Here is a 27,152-nt window from a genome sequence, read left to right as displayed (position 1 = left end):
GCCAAGGTGGATTGCCACTGGTTTGCCATTGCCATCCTTCACATAGCAACCTGGATCCTCCTTTGTGGTCTTCCATCTAGGTACTAGACTTGGCTAGCTTCCCAGCTCTGATGAGCAGAGATAGATTGCCATTGGTTCACCATCACCTTCCTCTGCAGAACAACCCAGGTCTTCCTTGGTGGTCTCTCATCCAAGCACTAGCCTTGGCCAACCAAGCTTATCTCCAAGTCTATGATGGCCAGAGGTGGATTGCCATTGGTTTGCCATTATCTTCCTCTGCAGAGCAACCTAGTCTTCCTTGGTGGTCTCCTATCCAAGGAACCTTGGTAGTCTCCTATCCAAGGCCAACCATGCTTAATTCCCAGGGTCCGATGAGCAAAGGTGTATTGCCTTTGGTTTGCCATTACTGTCCTCTGCACAGCCTACTTGGTCTTCCTTGGAGGTCTCCCACTACTCCCTTGGCCAACCCTGCTTAATCTTCCAAGCTCTGATGAGCTTACACTACTCTGGGCTATTCAGGCTATTGTTCAAAGCCTTACCAGCACATTATAGTTTTGTGAGGAAAAAAAGCCTGCCTAAACTATTACTGCAGCAGCAAGGTAGTTGCTGGAACAATAACTTGCTTGTTTGCCCCACTTCATGAGAGGTGTTCATGTGCATTGGATTTCAGCTTGTTTTAACTATAACGCCTAGACTAGATGACCCAGGAGGTCCCTTCCAACTCTATGATTCTATGCAGTATTATTTCACTGAAAATGTTAACATAGCCTGAAACCACCTGTGACCTCCATCACAAAAATTGTTTCCCATGCAGGAAGTCATCTGTCTCACATTATTAGGTGTTTCACACATTTCCTTGAGCAACGAAGAGTCTAGAGCAGCAACAAGGAGCTCCAGCAGTCTCCGTCATGTGATAAAATGTTTACAAAATATGGGAAATAAACAGGCACTACTGCAACAGAGAGCAAGTCAGCTAAACCTGCAATTTATTAAAGCAGCCCTTCTCAACTTTTTTACCATTGAGACCCCCCTGAAACATTGTTCATACTTCAAGAAACCCAAGAAGTGGTGTGATTGTGCAGGATATGGTTGGGAAGCAGGGCTGTGTCCACACCTCCCCTTTCCCTCCCCTCCCAGGCCCATCATTGGCCATTTGGGGGAGAGGAGGCGGGTCTACATGACCACATACCTGATTAATGTATAACAAATTTACATATATATAAATTAATGATACATTCAGGAAATCCCTGGGGTTGCACTGTCAAGAAATCCCAGGGTTTCACAAGACCCTGGTTGAGAAAGACTGGATTAAAGGCAAGCTGCAAAACTGGCTCTACTCTTTTTGTTTGCATTTCCTCTTAAATGCAAGGGTTGCCACATCCCAATTCCGGTGAGAATGTGCATGTTAAGGGTTTCAAAGCTCTCCCAACTTATGACAACCCTACAAAAGAATGGCCCCAAAACATCCTATTGTTTTGCTCAGGTCTTGCAAACAGACAGCAGTGGCATCTTAGATTGGGTCGTCTTCTTCTCCTGCTGTCTTCAACTTTCCCCAGCGTTATTGTCATTTCCAGTCACTCTTCTCTTCTCAGAATGTGACCAAAGTACAACAGCCACAGTTCATTCATTTTAGCTTCTAGAGGGAGTTCAAGCTAAAAATAAAATTTTATTTTATCTATAATATAATCAATATTATTATTATTATTATTATTATTATTATTATTATTATTATTATTATTATTATTATTATTATTATTATTTTGAACCCACCGATTTATCTTTTTGGCAGTCCATACTGTCCATAAAGCTCTCCTCCAACACTCTCCTGGGTAATGGATTCCAAAAGCTAGTGAGAGATTCCCAGCTATCAGGAAACTTTCTCATTAAGGGCTATTAAGGGTTTTGTGTTTTTGTTTGTTTGTTTTTTGTTAATTCCCTAGCAAACCACTATTGGCCATTCATAATAATTAGGTGAGTTAGACTCAAAAGAACAATATGTCTGCCATTACCATGCAGATGAAATGGCTACGAAGATCAGTATTATCACTTCTTGACATAGTGACATCCATACCATAAAAATTCATGTGGAGATCTCTGGGATGCACTACAGCAGCTTTATGGATCATGCACCATGTGGGAGGGATTTATTTTTTGTGTGTACAGCAACCATATAAAATGCACACATTTCTTCTGGAGTATTCTGACTTTGTGCAGACACACATATGCTCATCTTAGTACATGATTTTTATTCTAACCCATTTTAGAAAAAGAGGGTTTTTTTTTCCCCTTTCCACTTCTCCCACAATGCATAAAAACAATACATTATTTCGTCGTGGATGGAGAGAGGAGGAAGTATTGCAGTTTCAATGTGGCAAGGGAAAGGAAGTACTAGGAAGCTTCCTTTGAGTTTTGTGTCACCTATGGAAGGTGTCTTTACAACCTCCATCAATGTCCAGGACTGGGGTTGTTATTCCTTTCCAGTGGCTGCTAATCTAAGAGTATAGTATCCATGGTTGCTACAGCCCCCGACAGGTACCTTATGCTGCCTTAGCTGTCACATCCAGTGGCAGATGTGCAGGAGGTACCTGGGCTGCATAGCCTAGCCGGAGTCCACGCCAGAGCAAAGTCAAAGTCCAGTCCGAGTCGTTAGGAATCAAAGCAAGCAAAGTCAAGGGCGAGGCAAAGAGTAGTCGAGGGAAAGCCAAGGTCAGAGTCCAGATAAGCATAGATTCAACAAAGCCAGTCCAATTACCAGGTGCGTAGTCAAAAACCGTTTGCCAGGAGTCAGGGAAGCCGATGGGAGTCAGAAGTTCGCAGACCAAGGAATCCAAGCCGGACAGGAGGGTTTCTGCATAAATTGCACCCATGCCAAAGAGCTGCTGCTGTCTCTCCTCAAAGCAGCCCAGCTAATTGGCTGCACCTGGGGGAGGACTCACTCATCCTCCCCAGGAGCTATCCCAGCTGGGCCCCATCTACTTTGACTGCATGCCTGCAGTCTCTGGCTCCTTCGGTGTTTAGCAAACAGCACCCTTCCGCTTTGTCTGTGTCGTTCAGGCGAGCTGTCAGGGCTGGAATGCATGTGTGGCTGCCTGAAAGATGCCTCTTGGCCCAAGGTGACCAGATTGTCCCACTTTTGGAGGGACATCTGGGGGTACCTGGCAAATTGTACTTTTGTTGAAATTAAAAAATATATATTACAATACTATTTTTGTGTTCTATGCATTCTATTAAACTTTTTGTTCCACCATATAGACCAAATGTTTAATCAAGACCCCCCCCCCCGGTCAATGTTGTCCAACTTCACCAATGTTAAAATCTGGTCACCTTACTCTTGGGAAGAGCCTGGCTGACTTGTGCTGCTTTCCCCTGCTGCACATTCAGAGGCCCCTCTCTCTTCTGCCAGAGCTGGCTCAGCTGCAGGCCCTGGTTGCTGTGGCAACTCCTGGGAGATGGTAGGTGGCACCGAGGGCATGAGATACCTTTTCTGGAGCCCTGCCACATGTTTTTTAGAAAGTAGGTGGCATGAAGTGGAAGTTTTGCTCAGCAAAGATTCTGATTTACCACTGGAGGTTTGATTGGCTGTGCAGATTTCTAAAAACACTGCTTTGGCAGCAGCTGTCACCACAGAAGAAAGATGTTTACTGTGTAACTGTGTAACCAGTCACTGCCATTTTGTGGCTGGTTCCACCTCCCAAGGCTGCCATTTTGTGGCCATGTCCACCATGCTCACAGGCTGAAAAAGCTTGGGGAACGCTGCTTTAAAGATATGAATAAGAACAAAGTGTGTTACTTGTGCTTACCTAAGTAGGTGAGCTTCCTCTCTTCCTGTCTGAACACCCAGTCACAGCTTTTGTTATACCTATGTGAAGGAAGTGACTGAAGTGATGATCCTTCCCTTATCCCACAGGTCACCGTGACGTTGATATGTGGTGAAAGGCCTTCATGTTCCACCAGTAGAAAATTCCCAGCAGTAAAGTTATCAAATGTTGCCACATACTGGAGAAGAAAACCAAAATAAATATTCATATCCTGAAGAGCCACTCCTGTATAAAGTATTGTCTGAAATTTTAGATTCAAATAAGTAGCCATGTTGGTCTGAAGTAGCACAATAAAATCAGAGTCCAGTAGCACCTTTAAGACCAACAAAGATTTATCCAAGGTGTGAGCTTTCGAGGGCAAGCACTCTTCCTCAGACTAAGAACTCCCTACATGACAGTGGGAATATATAGCAAAAAATTAATTTTGTTAAATTAGTAAACTGTGACACAACATCTAATTTAACAGAATTAATTTTTTGCTATATATTCCCACTGTCATGTAGGGAGTTCTTCGTCTGAGGAAGAGTGCCTGCACTCGAAAGCTCATGCCTTGAATAAATCTTTGTTGGTCTTAAAGGTGCCTGGCTGGACTCTGACTTTATTGTCTGAAACTTTGTAAAATATACAAAAGAAGAAGCAGGAAAAAAGTAGCAAAAGGGGCATTCCTTTGTCTAGCACTAATGTTACCACCTCAAGAGGCAAAACTCTTACAAGCTTCTCACAATTTCTATTCCACTTCAAGAACAATGAATGTTATGCTTGACTTAATATGTTCTTGTTAATAAAAGTATCAAAATAGTGTGCTTAATAAAACATGCATACATCAGAGGGACCATACTGAGAGTCCATACTGGAACATATCTACTACTAGACGTGTTCCAGTATGGACTCTCAGAATAGTTCCTCTGCCGTGTCTGTAGTATGAAGGTATATTTCCACCTGACTGAGGGGCATGTAGAAAGTCTCAGGTTCAGTCCCCAGCACCCCCAGTTAAAACAGGACCAAGAAGAAGGTGATGGGAAAGACTTCTCCCTTCTACCTGTCAGGATAGACAATACTGACCTTGATGGACCCATGGTCTAATTCAATGTGATACAATTTCAGGTGTTCATGTGATTAAACATAAATAATGCACATAAATAACTCCAACTATCTTTAGAAAACAGCAAGAATCCTGTAGCACCTCAAACACTAACACAATTTAAAGAGACTAAAAGAAGAGATTGAAAAGATGGGACTATACCTAAATATCAAAAAGACCAAGATCATGACAACTACTGGCAGTAGCACCAACGTCACAATGAGAACATTGAATGTATTGATGATTTCATCTTTCTTGACTCTATCATCACTCAAAGTGGTGGAATCAAACGGAGTGAAATCAAACGGCGAACAACGCTGGGCCGGAACGCAATGTTAAGCATGAATTGAATATGGGAGAGTGAGGATATCAGCCATAATACAAAGTGCCGACTAGTCAACGCCCTTGTCTTCCCCATAACAACCTATGGATGCGAAAGCTGGACCTTGAAGAAGGAACACAGGAGTAAAATAGATGCTTTCGAATTATGGTGTGGGAGACAGATTTTATTTTCCTGGGCTCCAAGATCACTGCAGATGGGGACTGCAGCAAAGAAATTAAAAGACGCTTGCTCCTGGGGAGGAAAGCTATGGCAAATCTAGACAGCATCCTAAAAAGCAGAGACATCACCCTGCCAACAAAAGTGCGTCTCGTCAAGGCTATGGTATTCCCAGTTGCAATGTATGGCTGCGAAAGTTGGACCATAAGGAAGGCCGAGCGTCAAAGAATTGAGGCTTTTGAACTGTGGTGCTGGAGAAGGCTCTTGCGAGTCCCTTGGACTGCAAGGCGAACAAACCGGTCAGTCCTTAGAAGGCCAGATCCTGAAGATGAAACTCAAATACTTTGGCCACCTCATGAGAAGGAAGGACTCCCTTGAGAAGAGCCTAATGCTGGGAGCGATCGAGGGCAAAAGAAGAAGGGGACAACAAAGAATGAGGTGGCTGGATGGGGTCGCTGAAGCAGTAGGTGCAAACTTAAGTGGACTCCGGGGAATGGTAGAGGACAGAAAGGCCTGGAGGATCATTGTCCATGGGGTTGCGATGGGTCGGACATGACTTCGCACCTAACAACAACAACAACAAGAAGAATGCTGCGAATACCACGGACAATCAAAGTAACCATCAAGATAGTTTTAGAGAGGGGCAAACCAACTATGTCATTAGAAGGGAAGATATTACTGCTGAAGTTCACTTACTTTGGACACATCATGTGATCAAACTCACTAGAAAAATCACTAATACGGTCAGCGGCAAAAGGAAACGTGGTTGCCAAAGGATCCTCTGGCTCGACATGATCAAATCTGACACAGGCATGACCATGAACCAACTAAAAGAAGCAGTCAGAGACAGGGGCTCATGGTGGAGACTCTCCTATAGAATCGCTGAGGGTCGGACATGACTGAACGGATGACATCTTCATAATCATCCTAAGCTTTCATGAGTCGCTGCTGCTGATACAGGCGTCTGAAAAAGTGAGCAGTGACTCACCAAAGCTCCTCCCCTGCCACAGATTTTGTTAGTCTTTATTGTGCTTCTGGACTCCTGCCCTTTTCTCCTGTTACAGACAAACACAGCTACCCTCCTTGATCCAACTACATCTGTGCCTGCCCTCCAAACAGCAGATCCCTCTCTTGAGATTAGATGAAATTATACAGCATTTTCCCCATCATTTCCCTGACATACAAACTCACTCTTTACACAATGCAAACATTACACCATAGAATCAGGACGAGGCACTGTTCTGCCTTACCTGTAGATTCACACTGGCCAGAGGGCTGTCGAATGACAGAGTGTAGGTCTCCTGGTCCAGGAGAATGGCCATCCAGCCATAGGCATTTGAGAGAGTATCATGGACATAATTGACAGTCGTTGTCTTATTACGACTATCCGTCACTTTTAAGTTGTAAGGACAGACAGAGGCTTTCCTGCAAAAGAAAAGAGAGTCTGCCTAAATATCCACATTTCATTAATTAGCAGTGTTTGCCACTTCATTGGGCTGAGTGGTCCCACTTCCTCTTAAAAAAAAAAAAAAACACAGGCTGAATCACATCCATAACATTGCCAGCTCCAGGTTAGGAAATTCTTGGCCATCTGAGGAGTGGAGCTTAGGGAGGGTGTGGTGTCATTTTCTCTGGGGGAGCTGATGTCTGTGGTCTGGAGATCAGTCGTAATACCTAGAGATCTCCAAGTGGCACCTGGAAGAAGAAGAGCTTGATTTTATACCACACTTTTCACTACTAAATGGAGTCTCAAAGCGGCTAACAATCCCCTTCCCTTCCAGTCACCCTGTGAGGTAGGTGGGCTTGAGAGAGCTCTGATAGGATGGCTCTGTGAGAACAGCACTATCAGGACTGTAACTATCCCAAGGCCACCCAGCTAGCTGCATGCGAAGGAGCAGGGTATCAAATCCGGGTCACCAGACTGGAAGTCGCCGCTCTTAACCACGACACCAAGCTGGAATCCCCTGATGCACGGATGATGCAAAGTCAGCAGAGAGCACTTCCCACTTTCCAGGATCTGCCCCGTCTCCCCTGTGCTGTTTGAATTCAGTCGTTTCCATTATACCCTTGTGGGACTTTTGATCAGCCAGTTCCGGCAAGCCCACTTTCCCACGGCCCTCTCCTCCACAAACGCTCCCCACATTTTGCAGGTAGCTTCCCCGCTCAGCTACCAATCTGAACAGATTTCCCGATAAACAAGCACTTTGCTTGTGCCTGTCCTTTACAGTTACCTAAGATTATAGTATCATAATGATGGATTCCTCCATTTAGCAGCTCCAGTATTTTTGTCACAGCCTTGCGTATGATCATTTGTCGAGCAGGTTTCTACTCTCCCCCCCCCCCTTTGAAGGCTTTAAGTAACCTATTTTGAGTAGTGCTTGGGGAAGCGAATGAATCAACTGATCGGCAACGGGCAATCTAATACGATGAGTCAGAGGCCCACGAGGCATCATGGGGACATCCATGACCTCTGCAGCGTTTAACAGAGCAAGGGGAAGTGGACCACACCCTGTTCTCGACATGTTGTGCTCTTCGACATACTCTGTTCTCAAGAGGCTGCTGAGTTCTGTTTCCTTTTGGTTAATTTGCAAATGCTTCCTTTCCCCTGCATGGCTGAGTAGCGCCCCAAGTGTTTAGAAACCCAGGAGATTTTCTGCTTTTGTAATTGGAACAGGAGCCTTCCAGTTCACCATCCACTGGACTCTCTAGCAGGCAGCCTGTGTGAAACGGGGGGGGGGGGGGGGCGTGGTTAATAATTTTGAAGCTGCACAGTGTAGGACTGTATAAGCGAAATGCCAGCATTACCTATTGACTCCTTGTACTTTTATCCCTGACTTTAGGATAATCACTGCCTTTCTGAGCTGCCTCTGAATATATGCTCTGAAAAGACATTACTCCAGGCAATTGCCTGAAACTCAACCCCGCCAAGACAGAGGTCCTGTGGTTGGGTCGTAGGGGGGCAAGCCCAGGAAGCATGCTTACCCATCTTGGCAGGGACGCAACTGGTCATCGCATCCCAAGCCAGGAATCTGGGGGTGACCTTGGACGCCTCATTAACTTTGGAGGCTCAGGTCAAAAAGGTAGCTGGCCAGGCATTTTGCCATCTGCTCCAGGCACTAGCGCCCTACCTGTCACCCGAATACCTAGCCACAGTGATCCATGCGACGGTCACCTCCGGAAAAGATTTCTGTAACTCGCTCTATGCGGGCCTGCCCTTGAGTCTGCCCCTGAGATTACAGCTGGTGCAAAATGCAGCTCTAGGGTCCTCACAGGGACATCTTGGAGGGCCCACATCCAGCCTGTGCTGAGGCAGCTGCACTGGCTACCGATTGCTGCCCGGATCAGGTTCAAGGTTTTGGTATTAACCATGAAGGCCCTCTACAGTCTGGAAACCACGTACTTGAGGGACCACCTCTTGCCCTATGCCCTCCGCAGGGTTTTACGCTCTGCGGGTACAAATCTGTTGGTCATACCTGGCCCTAGGGAAGCACGTCCAGCCTCGACCAGGGCCAGGGCCTTATTGGTCCTGGCCCCTACCTGGTGGAATGAGGCCTCAGAAGAGCTGTGGGCCCTGCAGGAGCTTTCAGCTTTCTGCAGGGCCTGTAAGACAGAGCTCTTCTGCCAGGTCTATGGCCAGCGACCTAAGGAAGAGCTGGACCCCCCACCCCAGACTGTTCTTGGTGGTGAAATGTAGTGAAATTATTAATGACCCCTTTGCCCCCTGGGCTGTGGGCGGGTTGGGTTAGGTTGTGTATGCTCCGCCACCATTTAGTTTCTTCTGTTCAGGTTTTTTAGGTTTTTGAAACTATTTTATTGTATTAGGGGAATTTTTATTGGGGATTATATGTGTTGTGACCTGCCACGAGCATTTTGGGAGTGGCGGGCTAGAAATCCAATAATAATAATAATAATAATAATAATAATAATAATAATAATAATAATAATAATAATAATAATAATAATAATAATAATAATAATAATAATAATAAATTGTTCTTCAGTGACTGAAAGAAGAGAAGTTGTTCCTTGCTTTAGGATGCTTTGGGCTGATCCTGAGTAGAGCAGGGGGTTGGACTAGATGACCTGTATGGCCCCTTCCAACTCTGTGATTCTATCATTCTATGATTCTACAATTGCCTCCATTTCCTCTCCCCACAACTGACACCCTGTGAGGGAGGTGAGTCCTAACAAGACTGCTTAGTCAGAAAAGGATGGCCAACATTTAATGCAACCAATGAGTGACATTCAGGAGGGCCTGTTGTAGGCAGACACAACCACCTCTGGGGGCCCTCTAGTGGTTCATGCTGCGGTATCGCAGTGTGCACAGCATCAAGGGCAAGGCGGGACCCATGGCACCACATGCATGGGTCCCACCCTCCTTGCCTGGGATGCTATGTTGATATGTAGCTTGAGGTGGATTTTTCACGGTCAATAATTTGTCACAGCTGCAGGTTTGCATGGAATGGAGCTTGTTGGCAGGGAGTCTGGTGTGTGATTGGACTCCCTGAATTTTGGGGCCTCCCTAAGAGACGGTGAGTATGCGAGCGTGGCTTATCCAGCTGGGAGGCCAGAGGCTCCTTTGTCAGGTGGCTTGGGGGCAGTCAAATGAGGTTGGTGCCTGTTGACTCCCCCGTATAGGTTGCTTCCCTTAGTGGGGGACCTCTGTAGGCAAGGGGATCTTCTCTCCCAGCTGGGAACGCTGTAGGTCCCCAGGGCACCTCTAGACTCTGTGGGTTTTGGTGCAGTCCACTAACTGCTAGGTCAGGCTCCCTCTCCCGTGCTGTGCCAACCCTCCCATCTGGGGCCAAGGGACCAGGCCCTATGAAGATAGGTTGAGGGACTTGGGAATGTTCAGCCTGGAGAAAAGGAGGCTGAGAGGGGACATGATAGCCCTCTTTAAGTATTTGAAGGGTTGTCACTTGGAGGAGGGCAGGATGCTGTTTCTGCTGGCTGCAGAGGAGAGGATACGCAGTAATGGGTTTAAACTTCAAGTACAACGATATAGGCTAGATATCAGAAAAAAGTTTTCACAGTCAGAGTAGTTCAGCAGTGGAATAGGCTGCCTAAGGAGGTGGTGAGCTCCCCCTCACTGGCAGTCTTCAAGCAAAGGTTGGACACACACTTTTCTTGGATGCTTTAGGATGCTTAGGGCTGATCCTGCGTTGAGCAGGGGGTTGGACTAGATGGCCTGTATGGCCCCTTCCAACTCCATGATTCTATGATTCTTCCAGCACATAATGCCCTCCTGCAAGTCAACAGCATTATAAGGGCTGTGAGGAACCCAAGGCCACCCAGCTGGAGAGGAGGAGCAGGGAATCAAACCCAGCTCCCCAGATTAGAAGCTACCGTTCTTAACCATTATACCATGCTGAGACTGTAGATCACTTCATCTCTAATATTTTTAGCACACATTTCATTTGATTAAAACATAGTATTTGGATTATTAAAAAAAAAAAACATGTTTGTGTTCAGTTTGGGGTACCCCAGTTGAAGAGGGATGTAGACAAAGAGCATGTCCAGAGAAGGGCAACTAAGATGGTGAGGGGTTTGGAGACCAAGACATATGAAGAAAGGTTGGGGGAGCTTGGTCTGTTTAGCCTGGAGTGGAGACAACTGAGAGGGGATCTGATAACCATCTTCAAGTATTTAAAAGGCAGCCATATAGAGCATGGAGCAGAGTTGTTGTCTCTTGCCCCGTAGGGATGGACCAGAACCAATGGGGTGAAAGTAAACTCCATCTAAAAATCTGACAGAGCAGTTTCTCAGAGGAACAGGCTTCCTTGGGAGGAGGTGGGCTCTCCATCTTTGGAGATTTTTACACAGAGGCTGGGGAGGCCGATTTTGTGAAGGTTCAAGGGGTGGCAGGTAACAGTGGATGAGCGATTGGGATGTGAGTGTCCTGCATAGAGCAGGGGGTTGGACTAGATGACCCAGGAGATCCCTTCCAACTCTATGGTTCTATGATTCTGTGGTATACAGGTGTTTACTCTCTTCGGACAATAATTTATTCCCTGATCTTTATTCTCCATGGAGAGCAGTGGTACAGGTCTGAGGAGAAAAAAAAAATCATTATACCTGTTTCTAACATGATAGCCTTCCAGCTCATGCCACACTACCACGTGGTAGTTATTTTTTTATTCATGCCAGTGATGAGTGCTTTTCCCACTCATGGCAACTTAATTGGTTTGGCCAACTTCCTTTGCTGCAAGGAGCATCAGTGGATTTGCACACTCTTGGTTTTGCTCAGAATGAACAGTTCTGCTGCCCATCCTCCCTCCAGGAAGCCGGTGGGCCCAGGAACATCTCCTGCTAATGGCAAGCAAGGCACTCAGTACTCCTAAGGAGGCAGGAACCACATGGCCCCTTACTTGAGCATTCATGCAGCTGAGAGTTTCTGGTAAACTATCAGGGTCACTGGACACTCTACAGCCATGCCTACAAGGGACACAGACCATCTTTCAAGCTCTACCACAGATTTTCTAGATTGACTAGGGGTCCCCAAACCTTTTGAGCCGCTATGTGCCAGTCAAATTCTGACACACTGCTATGCGCAGACATAAAATGGCTGCTGGAGGAGATGCAACCAGCCACAAGATGGCTGCCATGGCGTCCTTTCAGCCACACAGTGAAGAATCTTGTGCTGTGGTGGCAGCTGCTGCCAAGATAATGTTTTTAAAAAATCTGCCCACCCAGAAGCCCCACCTGGTGGAAGTGCTGTTAGGAGCCATGCTGAGGATGCTTGCCCTAGACTCAACATTAACACAGTTCTAAGCCGGCAGACAGTTTTATCAATTGAACGGAGACGGGGCGGTCTGCAACCGGATGCCTGACAAATCTAACCCTCTACAAAGTAATCCTTCCACCTCCAGCAGCACGCTCTGCGAAATGGAAAAGGAGAAATTCGGTAATGACTCCATCACCGTTCAAGCTGCGAGATCAACATGCTGCTAAAAGCCTGGAAAGGCAATGGTGCCGCATGTCGTCCTGCCTTTAAAAAGTGCATGCTTAATCTTGAACTGAATTTTTATTTAATCGTTGCAAACCTCTCCTCTCCTGCCTCCCCACCAGAGAAGATTTCCGGGGGAGCCACCATGCTCCCCCCCCCAAACAATGGCTCTGTTTTTATTCCCCGTCAAGCTGGCACCAAAATAGAACTACTATATCGCTAGCATAATTGAGCACTCCTGCATCCACAATTAGCACCATTTTAATTTGCCCTAAATAGCCAGTGATTTTCACTGTGCCCTAAATAGCCACCAATCTACCTCTCCTTAATGTTAATGGAGCAGAGGAGGGCATGAGTATTTGTAATTCTGAGGAGCTGGGGGAGCCTGCATGGATCATTAGCGTAAGAGCACTTTCATTACCAAGGGAGGAGGGAGGGGGTCTCTCTAGGATCTGTGCTTGCCTTTGTGCCAGGAGGAGGCAGGAGGAGGCAAAAGCCATAATGCAAGCTCAACCTTCGCCTCAATGGAAAATGAAAACACAGAAAGGCCCGGATGATTGTTGATCGACGCGCCATGGTTACCCGTCAAGTCTCGATGAAGAAATGAAACACTTTGGAAACGTGACCTGACTGGTAGGTAGAAGTCGGGTGCCCAAGTGAGAAATTGACGTCAGTCGTTCTATGCGCTGTTACGTAATTTAGCTCAATTGCGGAGTGCGCAAACTGTTGAGCGTGGATGGCCCACAAAGGAGTTGCTAAACCAATCAACAGCTCCAAGCAGAATAAATATTAAGCTTCCTGTTTATGTTTACCATTAGCTTATTTGTCCTAAGGGTCCATATCTCTCCTGCATTAAAACAAACACACTCTTTAGCACTAAGTGTTCCCCATTTGGTATGTTTGCGCAGCCATCTCTTATAATTATCTATCTCTGGAAAGATAAAACCCACAATTTTAGAAGCTGACTCAGAATGGTGGCTGTTAACACAACTGTGGTTCGATGCTGGAAACGACTGCTTCTTTCATGTGTGTACCTACCTCCAGGTAGGACCCAGGGATCCACCAAAATTACTGGGCTTCAACAGAATACAGAGATCAGTTCCCCTGGAAAAAATGGATACTTTGGAGGATGAACTCTATGACAATGTAGGATGAACTCTATGACACTGAGATCCCTGTCCGCCACAGGCTCCCCCCCCCCAAAAAAAAAAACAAAGCTCCAGGAGTTTCTCAACCTAGATCTGGGAACCAAACTACCCATACTCTATTGGTGAAGAAGAGGAAGGTGAAGAAGAAGAAGAAGAAGAAGAAGAAGAAGAAGAAGAAGAAGAAGAAGAAGAAGAAGAAGAAGAAGAAGAAGAGTTTATTCTCATATGCTGCTTTTCTCTGCCTGAAGGAATCTCAAAGCGGCTTACATTCACCTTCCCTTCCTCTCCCCACAACAGACACCCTGTGAGGGAGGTGGGGCTGAGAGAGCCCTGAGATTAATGAAGAAGAAGAAGAGTTGGTTCTTATATGCTGGTTTTCTCTACCCGAAGGAGTCTCAAAGCGGCTTCCAATCGCCTTCCCTTTCCTCTCCCCACAACAGATTCCCTGTGAGGTGGGTGAGGCTGAGAGAGCCCTGATATTCCTGCTCGGTCAGAACAGCTTTATCAGTGCCATGGCGAAATCAAGGTCACCCAGCGGGCTGCATGTGGGGGACTGTAGAATCGAACCTGGCTCACCAGATTAGAAGTCCGAGCACCTAACCACTACACCAAGCTGGCTCTAGACCTGGAGGACTTGGAAAACCTGGGCCCATTCCGCACAGGTTTAATGTAGCAGGAGTGTGGCAAATTGTAATCGCTACTAAAATGCAGTTATGCACAACGCCGTACACAATCTGCCACACTCCTGAAACAGTCCCGCTAGAAGCGCTTCGTTGTAGCGCTTCCAGGATAATCCCAAAAAGTGGATTCACCCTCTGGAAAGCGATACACTCTTGCAACCAATCTTCAACACTAGCGAAACAGTTCTGTGCGTTACCATTGTTGCGGTTTCAGCAAAGTCCCTCCCCCTGGCTCTCTCCTCTGATCTTCCGGCGAAGCCATTTTTTTTTCTTGGAGTGAGCGGAGAGCAATGAACCGGTGAGCCTTCATTCACCCAGCGAGGCTTCTCCGGCTGCAGTCCCTCCACAGAGATGCTTTAAGTCACCAAGCACAGCACAGCCCCGTTTGCAAGTTCCCTTTATTTTCGGCCGAAAATCGTGGGGGGGGGGGAGCATGGCAACGATGAAACGGCAGCTTGCACGCCAACTGCCAGCTAGATGGGTCTCTACGTTAGGAGGAAGCAAGGAATCAAGGCATATTCGTTGCAACGTGTGTTTTTCTTTTTTTTTTAAACATGTTCTTAAAGGCAAAGGGGCTGTTCCGGAGCATGGTAACAACCGCCCATTGGCTGCTTCTTTGATTGACGGCCAGGGGCGGGACAAAGTACGGCAAATATCACTTCCTTTCTAGGGTTTTTTGCCGAGACCGGTTCCTAGAACTGGTGATTAGAAAAGAAATCCAGTGACTGAAAAGAGGGTTAATCTCCTTTATTGGAGAAGATCTGTAAGGCCTGTGTGCATGGCTGAAGTTGGCCTGAACTCTCGAGGCTTGCTTTTCCTGGCCAGTACAGGAATTCCTTTCTTATGTTGGACTTATGCACAGCAAGTGAAAATCCAAGTGTCCTTTCCTTCTGCAAGCTGATGACAGGCCACAAATAACTGCTGTGAGGAGTGTGCTCATATCATTAATACTACATTCACACTGCCTGTTTTGGGTTGGGTTACAAGAACAAGATATCGAGATTTGAGTCCAGAAGGACTTTAGAGACCAAGATCTTCAGGGGATAATCTTTCAAGAGTCAGCCCTCCTTTCGTCAGATAATCTCATACCCTGAAACACTTATTGTTCTCTAAGGGGCAACTGGATTCAAAACTAGCTGATTTTCTGTGGACCAAACCCAGCTGTGGATTCCCTGGAATTATAGGTCACTTCCAGACTAAAGAGTTCAGTTCCCCTGGTGAAAATGGCTTTGTTGGAGGATGGACTCCAAAGCATTATGAGGACTGAGGTCCCTCCCAGCCCCAAATCCCACCCACTCTTGATTCCACCCTCAGTCTCCAGGTATTTCACAGCCCTGTACTTCCTTGGTGGTCTCCAATCCACATACTAACCAGAACTGATCCATCTTAGCTTCATTGATCTGACAAGTTGGGGCTAGCCTGAGCCATCCAGGTCAATGCAAGGTATAAATAGAGGTAGTTTCCCCTTGCCTGCCTCTGCGTAGCTATCCCGGACTTCCTTGGAGGCCTCCCATACAAGTACTAACCAGAACCAACCCAGCTTAACTTCCGAGCTCTGACAAGATTGGACTAGCCTAGACTATCCACGTCAAGGCATTGCAATCAGAGATGATCATGAGATAAATATACACAACATGGACAATTAACGCCCAACATACAACCCTTAAGTGAGAAAATAAACCTCTTCTCTGTCTCTCGTCTGGAGCTCATGATCTATTTTTTAAAAGGTGTGCTTGTCCAATAATGGAAATGAACAATTATTCTTGCATTCCAAGGGGCGGTCATCTTGACGGCTGTTGTGTGTGAGGAGAACCTCACATGATCCATGTGGCAAGAGCCATATTTGCATCAGCCTAGGATTTCTCTCAACCTTTATCCTGAGCATGTACCTTTCCTCAAAAAGGTTATAATGGAATACTCACAAGCCAATGGACATGCGGTGAAAAATATAACTCCCTGCACAAATGCTGCCCCTGGTGGGTTGACTGGTGTTGATGGTGGCCCAACAGGAAGTTGGCAGTGTATCCATGGAGGGAAGGAGGCGACTCCCCTCCAGTCCTGTGATGGATCCATCTAGATCTTCAAGAATGGCCGAGTGAGGGAACGAGAATGATACCCAGTTTGGTGCATTCAAGAGGAGTACCCCTTCGGCTCTCACAGTAAATCCACCTAAGAAGAAAGTCACGGAAAGTATCATTTCTGTTTCATGTGAATCGCCCTGAGCCTTCAGGGAGGGCGGCATATAAATAAACAAACAAACAAAGAGAAAACGATGAGAAAACTAGTCTCTTGCATGCTGGCCCCACTACAGATTATTGGGGGAGGGGGGGGATACTGTAATTCTTAGGTAAAACCATAGAGGTTTTGGGGGGGTGATTCCTAGAGAGGTGTGAATCCTGACCTGTATAATCCAGACTAGCCTGATATCATTCTTTAGGCATAAAACAAATCAAAGAGGGTCTTGGATAGGGTGTCAGACCGCCCCCCCCCCCACACACACTCCCATTTTCTGCCTCTGCTCATAAATTCTGCTGGTTTTCAGGCAGTTGCATTAGTAATCTGGCTTCGAATGTTAATTTTTAAGTAGGAGGAGCTTTTTGCCTCAGGTTTTTGTTTTTAAATCTTATCACCAAATTCTAAAGGAAAGCCTCGTTCACAAAAAGCGAAATCAAATCCCAAGCACAGCCCGCACCCCACAGACAGATCCCTTGCCCCCCTATTTTGCTTCAGAATCGAAGGCCTAACATACCCTGACCTCGCTGACAGCCAGAACAGGGGGCGATCGCCCTGCAGTTGCGAATGTCAAAGTTCACAAAGGTTGCATTAGAAATCCATAGCTCACGCCTTTTGGGAGTTTTCAGTCCTGTAAACATACAGCTTCCATTCTGCAAAAGAAAGAATTGTGGGGGACACATTAAGACTTAGAGGAGCATTGTGTTCTAGGGCAGGACCTGTGGAAATAAACAGGCTTCAGCATGATGGTGGACCCCAGCTAGCGTGGTATCAAAAGCTAAGCAGCGCTGGCCACAGTTAATGCTTGAATGGGAGACCACCAAGGAAGTCTAGGGTCGTTACGCAGAAGGTAGCAATGGCACACCACCTCCGCTCAGGTCTGGCCTTGAACACCCAATGAGGGGCCATCATGATTTGGCTGCAATTTGGCAGCACCTAATTATTTTAAGGCAGACAGAAGGTCACAAGACTGGTTTTCTGTACAGGCTGGTAACAATTTACTAATATTATTCCACGTATTCATATATACAAACATATTAAATTACTGTGCATGGATGACTGACCTACCCGGATCTACATAGCCCAGAATAATCGACTCATGTCAGATCCCAAAAGTTAAGCAGTGTCAGCCCTGGTTTGTGGCTGAATGGAAGACAACCAAGGATGCTTTGGGATGCTTTGGGCTGATCCTGCCGCTCCCAGGCTTCCTTGGTGGAGTTAAGCAAATCTGTCCCCACTGACTTCAACGGGTCCCGGATCAATGCCAAGCAGCCAGGGCAGAAAAGGAGAGACGTAATCATTGGTTTGGAGGCCTCCCTTAAAAATAAGAGGGCTGGCAGAGTGGAAGACTTTTGCTGCCTTGTTAAATTAATGTCAGAACGTTTTAATTGACGGTAAAGAGACATCGTTATTAAAGGACAGAATTACATAAATTAAGATGTAAATTATGACAAGAGGATGCTTTATCATGAGATAATCAAAGATAATCACACCCGCAGGGAGCTGCGAGGAGCGAGGCACAGCTGAGTGCCTGGAAATCTCTTAACAAGTACAGGGGAAACTCAGGAACTGAAGAGTCTGGAAGGGAAAGAAGAAGAGACTCCATCGTATGTCTGTTAAAAACTAGGAGACAAAGTTTGGAATCAGTTGTCCCTTCCTTGTCTGCTCGCATTATCCCTAACGCCCTCGTCTTCATAGGTTTGTGTGCATGGGCTAAGTGCTGTCACGTTGCTTTCCATGCACTTTAGAAGCAGATCTTCCTGTTCCACACAGGGAAATCCAGTTGCAAAAGCCCACTGAAAGTGCCTTCTCCAACGTGTGTGGAATGAATAGGCCCCTGAATGAATGTCTGCCAAAACATCCTATCTTTAATAGCCCTGCTCACACCGAGCAAACTGAGGGCAGTGGCTTCCTTGAATATTCCCATAATGTGACCATTTTATCTTCTAGGGAGAGTTCAGGTTTGGTTTGCTCTAGAACCCACAGTCATCTTTAAAAAGGTAAAGGTAAAGGTATCCCCCCTTGTGCAAACACCGGGTCATATCTGACCCTTGGGGTGATGTCCTCTAGCGTTTTCATGGCAGACTCAATACGGGGTGGTTTGCCAGTGCCTTCCTCAGTCATTACCGTTTACCCCCCCGCAAGCTGGGTCCTCATTTTACCGACCTCGGAAGGATGGAAGGCTGAGTCAACCTTGAGCCGGCTGCTGGGATCAAACTCCCAGCCTCATGGGCAGAGCTTCAGATAGCATGTCGCTGCCTTACCACCCTGCGCCACCAGAGGCTCAGTCATCTTTACAGGCTTCTAAATCCCTTCCTCTGTTTCCTCAGATTCACTGCTCAAAACATGTAACCCTGCCTGTCCTTAGGCTTTGTTGTCTCCACCATTATTCTCTTCATGTTCCCCCCAAAGAACAGGACATGGCTTTTTTCCTAAGCTAGGTGTGTTGAAGACTTATGTTCCTGTTTTCCCAAAGTCATCCTATTGTATAACATCTGAAAAACTGACTGAATAATTGAATAATATTTATATAATATTATGTAAATGTTACCATTTCCATATGACGAATATGTTCCTGGACAGTCTTCGAATGTTGGAGGGTTTTAGAGCCCCCTCCATAGGAAGTTGCCTGCATCCTGAGGCTTTTCCGTAGCTCGGTTGAGATTTGGCCATTTTTAATTCATGATTTTGGGAATTCGCAAAACTGGGGGCCTTTTCGCACAGGGATCTTTGTTGAAAATTGTTTGCGGAATGAAAAATCGCCATTTAAAATAGTGGAATTCGTCGTTATGCATACCTGCCTTTGTAGTGGAATCAGTTGCGTTTTTTAGCGTTTCCCACAGGCTTCCGGTCTCGGCAGAAATCGCTAGAAAGGAAGCGCTATTGCCAAGCTCGTCCCGCCCCTGGCCGTCAAGCAGCCAATGGGCAGCCGTTAGCATGCTCCCAAACAGCCCCTTTCCCTTTAAGAAAGGTTTAAAAAAAAAAAAAAACGACCCATAGCAACGAATCTAGGTAGATTCGTTGCTACGGAGAGACCCATCCAGCTGCCTAATGTGAGCTGTCGTTTGATTGTATGATCGTTTGCACGCTGCCTCGAGTGATAAAAAAAAAATCCCCCCCCTCTCACGGGCCCGATTTTCGGCTGAATTTATTTGTAAAAAATAAAGGGACTTTATTTCAGCAAACGGGCTTTTCAGTGGTTTGTGCTTAGTGACTAAAGGTGAAGGACTGAAGCCAGGGAAGCCTCTAAACAGAAAGAGGCTCGCCGGTGCGTTTATCCCCGCTCGCTCGGAGAAAAAAAAATGGCGATCGCTTCGCCGGAAGTTTGGAGGAGAGAGCCAGGGGGAGGGACTTTGAAGAACCAGCAACAATGGTAACGCACAGGTCTTTAGCGCTACTGTTGCAGATTGGTTGCAGGAGTGTATCGCTATCCGGAGGGTGAATCCACTTTTCTGGATTCCCCTGAAAGCGCCACAACGAAGCGCTTTTTGCTGATTGGTTTCAGGATTGTTGCAGATTGTCTACGACGTTGTGGGTTATGGCAAATTAGTAGCGTTTCCAAATAGCAACCATTCTGCTACTTTGAAGCCGTGCGAAATGGCCCTGGATTTAACACCCTAAACTGTGCGTCCCATCGGTGAACAACCAGGGATACGACCATAAGTAGGGGGAAATGCATGATAATCTCTGCAGCTTTGTCCCACCCTCCCCTCTCTATTTTCTGCTCTGAGTAATTTGTTTAAATATTGTGGTCCATGATGCAGTGTGACTGCAAACCTACATTCTCAAAGGTGAAATAAAATCTTCTTTAAAGTGTCCATGGTCTTTTTTGGGATCAGGCAGGCAAAACACAGCCCCTTTTCTGTTTTCTGGTGGTGGGAAATGAGCTGCGAAAGGGAGGGGCGGCTCATCAGGCTGCCTTCTCCTGATCATTCAGAGGCCTGAGCACTTGGCTTTTAAAGCAATCATTTATACAAAATGTGGTTTTGGGCTTCTCACAACTGGGTCAGGCCAAAACAGCCCCGTTTGTTTTCTGGAAGTGTGAAATGAGCTGGGAAAGAGAGGGGGGGGGGCAAGTGATTGGGCTGTCTTCTCCTGATCATACAAGGGTCTGAGCACTCTGTTTTAAAGCCAACCATTAGCACAAAATGTCTTTTTGGCCTCCAGAGATCCAGAGATTTGGCCTCCAGAGATGTTTGGCATCTCAGAGATCCATCCAGACAGAAATAAACTGCAAAAGAATACGAATTCCAAAAGGGGGGCGGGTGCTTTATTGTTCTGGCATTTCTCCATAGCAACAGGGCAGTGTTGATTTTTATTAAGAATGCATCCGTGTTTTGGCGTGATAAGGCAGAGGGAAACCACAGAAGGGGTCTCCCTGTGAGGAAGGCTGCAAACACGAGATTTACCATCCCACATTTGCAAGCAAGAAGCCACTTGCGTTTTACCCCTCCATGCGGAAATGGTCTGTTACATAATATTTATACACATGACATGACATGACATCATGGCAGCTCAGCCAACAACTTAAACAAAGGCAGACACTTTGTTTGCTTGTAGCTTATTAGATTGACAGAAAATTCACATAGGCATCTGTGAGTGTAAAGGACAGAAGAGATTTCTGTGAGCAATCTAGGGTTGCCAGGTCCCTCCTGAAAGCCAGATGGGCTTACTGGGAGCAGGCAGTTTCATCCAAGAATTCAGCAAGGTTCCTACATGACTTCTAGTGTGACCCAGACAATACATGGGCATGTCGGGGACACCAGGGAGAGACTCTAGTTTTGGGGCAAAAAACTCTATGGCAGAATTTGCTTCTACAATATAGGTTTTGCCCCAAAACCAGAGTGTCGTCGTTCTGGTGCCCCCGACATACTTATATCACTTCTGGGTCATGTTGAAACCACATAGGCTCATTGGTAAAACATCAAGAGTTACTCTCTTTGGGCAACCCTCCCCCCCCCCCGCCAGTCATCTGCTGAGGAATGGAAAGATAGGGTCTAGCAGCAGGGACCCTCACCATGCAATTGGGCAACACTATAGCAATAACACAGAAGAAGAAGAAGAAGAATCAATCTAGCCCTAATTTCCATGAATGAGTGGTTCAGGAAGAAAGAGAACATAGTTTCATCCTGCAGCAGAACAGCTAAATTCCAGTTCAGGAGCTACTTTGAGATCAACAAGATTTCGGGAGTATGAGCTTGAGAGAGTCAGTGCTCCCTTCATCAGATTATCACATTATGCTGAGTAGGAAAGGCCGGGGGACCTGACATTTGGTGAGCCCAGCACCCAAGCCAATGTCTCAGCACTCTTTTTTAAGCCACCATAAGCCTAATACTCTGGCGAGTCCCTTGGACTGCAAGGCGAACCGACCGGTCAGTCCTAGAGGAGATCAGCCCGGACTGCTCCTTAGAAGGCCAGATCCTGAAGATGAAACTCAAATATTTTGGCCACCTCATGAGAAGGAAGGACTCCCTGGAGAAGAGCCTAATGCTGGGAGCGATCGAGGGCAAAAGAAGAAGGGGACGACAGAGAATGAGGTGGCTGGATGGAGTGACTGAAGCAGTCGGTGCGAATTTAAATGGACTCCGGGGAATGGTAGAGGACAGGAAGGCCTGGAGGATCTTTCTCCATGGGGTCGCGGTGGGTCGGACACGACTTCACACCTAACAACAACAACAAAGTCTCAGCACTGATCCTAAGAAGTCAGATGCCTTGGAGAGAAGTTAACTGTCTGCCTGCCCAATGCAAAGAGGACAGTCCTCCCCTCTCTTCCTGGACCTCCTCCTCTCCTCATCCCAAGTCCTTATGGGTGTCCGTTTGCCTGTGTTTTTTTTAAACCTCAAATTTTCCAGATGTATTTCTTTTTCTTTTTTAGTTTAAACTTTATTAGTTTACTTAAGGAAAAATTATCTATCAACATATTCTAAAATGAAATCAAAGCGTTCGTAGAATTCTGCAGGTGGTTTTCTGCTTATCAAATTGGTAAGTTTTGCCATCATCACTATATTCTTTCAGTTTCTCTAACTTCAGGTATGGATCAGGTGATCCTTGCTGCTTCCACCTTGAAGCGACCAGGAGTCTGGCTGTAGTTGTCTTGTGGAAGAAAAATTCTCCTGCTGACACAGGAAGATTCACAGGAAAGATACCTAACAGCATGTTTCAGACCTAGTGGAAACTTAAACTCTAGTATTTTATGCAACTCCTCATGTATTTTAATCAAAACATTCTGACTTTTTACAGGACAACCACATGTGGAAGAAAAAGAACCAATAGCATTATAGCATCTCCAACAGATCCCATTAACTTGACCTCATCCTGCTGGTATCCTTGGGAGACAGATACCACCAATAAAACATTTTATACCAATTATCCTTCAAAGTTGGACATTTTGTTAGTTTTACATTTTTAATCCTGAGCTGTTCCCAAACATCAAAAGAGACACTTTCACCCAGGTTCTACATCCATTTCACCATACAGACCTTGACATGTTCCAATTCAGTGTCCATTCTTAGCAGATATTTACAAATTCTCCCTAATATTCAAATTCACATCTAAATCAGATTCAGTCACCATTTAGAAAATGTATACACTGTCATTGCAGTGACGGGCTGAATCTGCACGGAATTTTTATTCCAATCCCTGGTCAATTCAGTGCCTGAATGCGATTTCCATTTTGATTTTGGGTGATTTAAACCTTTTCCTTTGCAGCAAGCAGGATTGATCCGGAGTGACTCTACCTTTTCCCCACAATATCCTGGAGTGGATTTAACCCTCAATATTTGAAAAATTGTCATGAGTAGTAGTAGAAGAAGAGTTGGTCCTTATATGCCGCTTTTCTCTACCAGAAGGAGTCTCAAAGCAGTTGACAATCACCTTCCCTTTCCTGCCCCCACAACAGATACCCTGTGGGAGAGGTGAGGCTGAGAGAGCCCTGATGTTACTGCTCAGTCAGAACAGCTTTATCAGGGCTGTGGTGAGCCCAAGGTCACCCAGCTAGCTGCATGTGGGGGAGTGCATAATCGAACATTAGAATTCCACACTCCTAACCAGTACATCAAACTGGTGCAGCTCTCTGCTTGTTCCATCACAGGCAAGCATTGAGGAGGCCCTGGGTGGGAGAGAGAGTCACCACCCAGTGCCTTGCTGCTGCATGGCCTAGGTCTGCACGCACCCCAACATTCTAGTGCCTGTTGTATTCTGCTCTGCTCTGCTCTGTTGTATTTTACTCTGCTCTGGTTTGGCCTCACTTGGAGCCCTGTGTTCAGTTTTGGGCACCCCAGTGGAAGAGGGATGTGGACAAACCGGAGCGCGTCCAGAGGAGGAAAACTTTTAAGCAGAGGCTGGATAGCCATTTGACAGGGAGGCTGATTCTGTGAAAGCTTAAGAGGGTGTAAGGTTACAGTGGATGAGCGATAGGGTTGTGAGTGTCCTGCATAGTGCAGGGGGTTGGACTAGATGACCCATGAGGTCCCTTCCAACTCTATGATTCTATGATTCCTGAATGCAATGGGCTTTGCCCCTCGTCAATAATAAAGCCATAAAACCAAACTGTGGATATTAATACAGCATGAAATAAAATTCAGAAGCCTCTGCCACAAGACAGATAGAACAGACCTCAAGCTAGAAGCAACTTTGACACATAGCACAAAAATATGGGAGGAGGAGTTTGAAAAAAGTGGAATGCTACGTGAAACAACCCACATAAAACACAGTGTTTGGCCTGACCTCTAAGCTACAGCAAGGGAGGTGCCAGAGGTCTCTACAAGCCAAGGGCATTCCAAAGGCAAGGTGCTACCACCACAAAAGCCTTGCTTCCACCAATCTGGTCCCTAAAGTGCAGACAGGAAATAAACAGAGTTGGCAACCTTGGGATAAAACCTCAGCATAACTTGTGAGCCAATTCTTATTTGGATAATACCGGCTGAGCTTCTACAGAAGCATCCCAGGCAGTTCAGCCCATGCTTCTTTTGCTATTGTTGCTCACAGTTTCACAAGAATCAGATAAAAGTGGCTTTTACTCTGCCCCACTTGCTAGAAGTGCTGTCGAGAGGGTATTCAGTACAATACAGCACACAGCTAACCCTCAGCAGGCACAGTTTCCTTCTGCTTCAAAGGCACCGCTTTGAAGATGGACGGATAACCCCCCGCATTGTGCCACGGGGTTTTCTGGTTTGCAGATTAGAGAACTCAGACAAAGAAATTAAAAATATCACCAGGGAAATGCACAGAAAATTATGAACGAGAAAGAAACTCAGACAGAGAGCTTCTAGATGAGAATCAACTTCCGCTTTTTTTAATACAACCACTCCCCTCTTAGGCAGCAGCTTTTTTATGACTTCTCCAATAGTAGTTACCATACATTGTCTCAATAAAATAGACCAGGCCTCAGTCAGTCAGTCAGTCAGTTTCTCTGTCTCAGTAAAGTAAACCATCTCTCTCTCTCTCTCTATCCATCCATCCACCCACCCACCCACCCATCAGAACCAAACCTCTCTCAGACCAGTCTCAGGCTGAACTCAACTGTCCTGCCTTTCTCACTACCCAGAAGGGTTGTCAGCTCTGTGTTGGGAAATAACTGGAGGCCTTGGGAGTAGAGCCCGGAGTGGTCAGGGTTTGAGAGATTTCAGGCAGCACCAAGAATTTCAACAGGTCTCCAAGAAACAGTTATCTTTCCCCATGGATAAAATGGCTGCTTTGGTGGGTGGACTCTGTGGCATTTATACCCTTCTGAGGTCCTCCTCAGGCTCTAACCCCAAAGCTCCAAGAATTTCCCAACCCAGGGCTGGCAATCCTAAACAGCAGTCATCCTTAGAGAATCGTCTACATGAGAAAAATCATTGTGTTAGCAAGGACAGTAGCAGCCAGACATGAGGGCCACTTTGATTTGATGAGCGTTTTTGATTTGATGAGTGGCAGTGACCCTAAGAAAAAAGTTCAGTCTGCCACAGCCTTCCACAATCTTCATTTCCATTGCTTCGAAAGTCTGCAAGCCCCCAATGGACATAGGCTTTGGTTGGTTGGGGGCCAACAAACAGGTATGCGTTGGTTCTTACCATTTCATGCAGGCGGCCCAGGAACAAGCTGTCGACCACGGAGGTGTTTCCAAGACTTTCAACTATATCTGCTCCAAAGTCATGGCAGGCACAGATGCGGAATGCCCGAAGCTGCAGGTTGCTGCTGCTCATAATCTGTTGCAATATAGTTATAAAAGAAAGCACAGGGAAAGAGGGTAAAAGGATGCTTGTTCTATATCTCTGGTTCCCAAACTTTTTTGGCTCATGGCCCCCTTTGAAATTCTGATGCACAAAATGGCTGCTGCAAGAGGCAGAGCCAGTCACAAAATGGCTGCCACAGTTGATGGTTAATCACACAGTCAAAACTGTTGAACTGTGGTGGAAGATGCTGCCAAAGTGTTTTCAAATCTCCAATGGCCAATCTGAAGATCACTGAGGAAAATCCCCACCCACTTTCTAAAAATACTTGGTGGGAACAAAGAAGGATCTTGGCAGGCACTTTGATGTCCATTGGTATGGCACTGGGACCCCTCATTTCACCTTAACAAAAATTGGATAGGTTGCTGTCGGTGACCTCTCAGGTGCTGACCTTACGTAAATGTAATAACCAATATGTATTTTGACATTCTAAACATGTTATCATATGGAAGACATGAATTCAAGGTTTGTGTTCCACAGCTTATGCCAGCCTTTCTTAACTTTTTTGCCATTGAGAAACCCCCGAAACATTTTTCAGGCTTCGAAATCATGCAGAATATGGTTGGGAATCATCCTGTCCCCTCCAGGCCCACCATTGGCCATTTGGGGGATGATCGACATGACCATATATAGCCATAAAGGCTGGGACCCCTGCCCTATGGGGGCACCATAAAGGTAAAGGTAAAGGTATCCTCTGTGCAAGCACCGAGTCATGTCTGATCCTTGGGGTGACGCCCTCCAGCGTTTTTTTGGAAGACTCAATACAGGGTGGTTTGCCAGTGCCTTCCCCAGTCATTACCGTTTACCCCCCAGCAAGCAAGCTGGGTACTCATTTTACCGACCCATTTTGGAAGCCTTTCTAGGGCCACCAAGAAACTCTAGGCTTAATCTGAAACAGACCTTCCGCAGTTTATTCTGAAATGGAACCTCACTATAAGGTGACAAAAATAAAGTCACATTCAATTCTTGTGCCGTATCAAAAATCAAAAATCTGACTACAGAAAAAGGAGGAAACGAAGGGTGTAAAAACCAAAAAGTGGAATAAATTCCGTGTAGGCTGTGGAATGCCAGCGATCTCTCTTTGCAGAGGGAAAAAACCATGTTATCAGCTGAGTCCTGATTTCAAAGTTTATTTCTTAATTTTTCAACACAAATTCCTGTTGTTGCTAATGGCAAGTGATAAGGAAAGGTTGCCAGTAGGGATGTATGCTTTGGCTCGGCCACCTTGGCGATCAACAAAGCTCAAGGTGGCGTGTAGGAGGCCAGGCTCAAGGAGAACTGAACCAGAGGCTGGGGGAAGAGACAGGAGGTAGTTTAAGGTGGGAGTAGACATGCAGGCTCTATCCCCTCCCAGGTACAGAAACCACAAGAGAACTCACTCATGCTCTGGTTCCGTAGCTTGTGGCCAATCCATTAAGGCAGGTGGGGATTGCATTGTGTTGTGTTTTGTTTATATATTGCCCCAACACTGTGTTTGTGTTTAGTGGTTATATTATATGATGATGATTGCAGAATTGGCAAGCCTGGGGAACAAAC

General features: G+C 46.1%; 1 protein-coding gene across 2 annotated transcripts in view; it reads right to left on the bottom strand.

The window, feature by feature from the left end:
• PKHD1 (PKHD1 ciliary IPT domain containing fibrocystin/polyductin) overlaps positions 1 to 27,152 on the bottom strand; it is a 454,238-nt gene that overhangs the window by 179,960 nt on the left and 247,126 nt on the right. For both annotated transcript variants that reach the window (XM_077315063.1, XM_077315054.1), the window contains exons 45-49: positions 25,458 to 25,592; positions 16,922 to 17,057; positions 16,095 to 16,341; positions 6,649 to 6,823; positions 3,801 to 3,996 (exon numbers count right to left, since the gene is read on the bottom strand). In XM_077315063.1, the coding sequence (XP_077171178.1) occupies positions 3,801 to 3,996; positions 6,649 to 6,823; positions 16,095 to 16,341; positions 16,922 to 17,057; positions 25,458 to 25,592 (889 nt within the window). The remainder of the gene's footprint in view (positions 1 to 3,800; positions 3,997 to 6,648; positions 6,824 to 16,094; positions 16,342 to 16,921; positions 17,058 to 25,457; positions 25,593 to 27,152) is intronic.

This window comes from Paroedura picta, chromosome 1, assembly GCF_049243985.1.
Source record: "Paroedura picta isolate Pp20150507F chromosome 1, Ppicta_v3.0, whole genome shotgun sequence".
Lineage (NCBI taxonomy): Eukaryota > Metazoa > Chordata > Lepidosauria > Squamata > Gekkonidae > Paroedura > Paroedura picta.
This window is presented reverse-complemented; position numbering and strand designations above follow the sequence as displayed.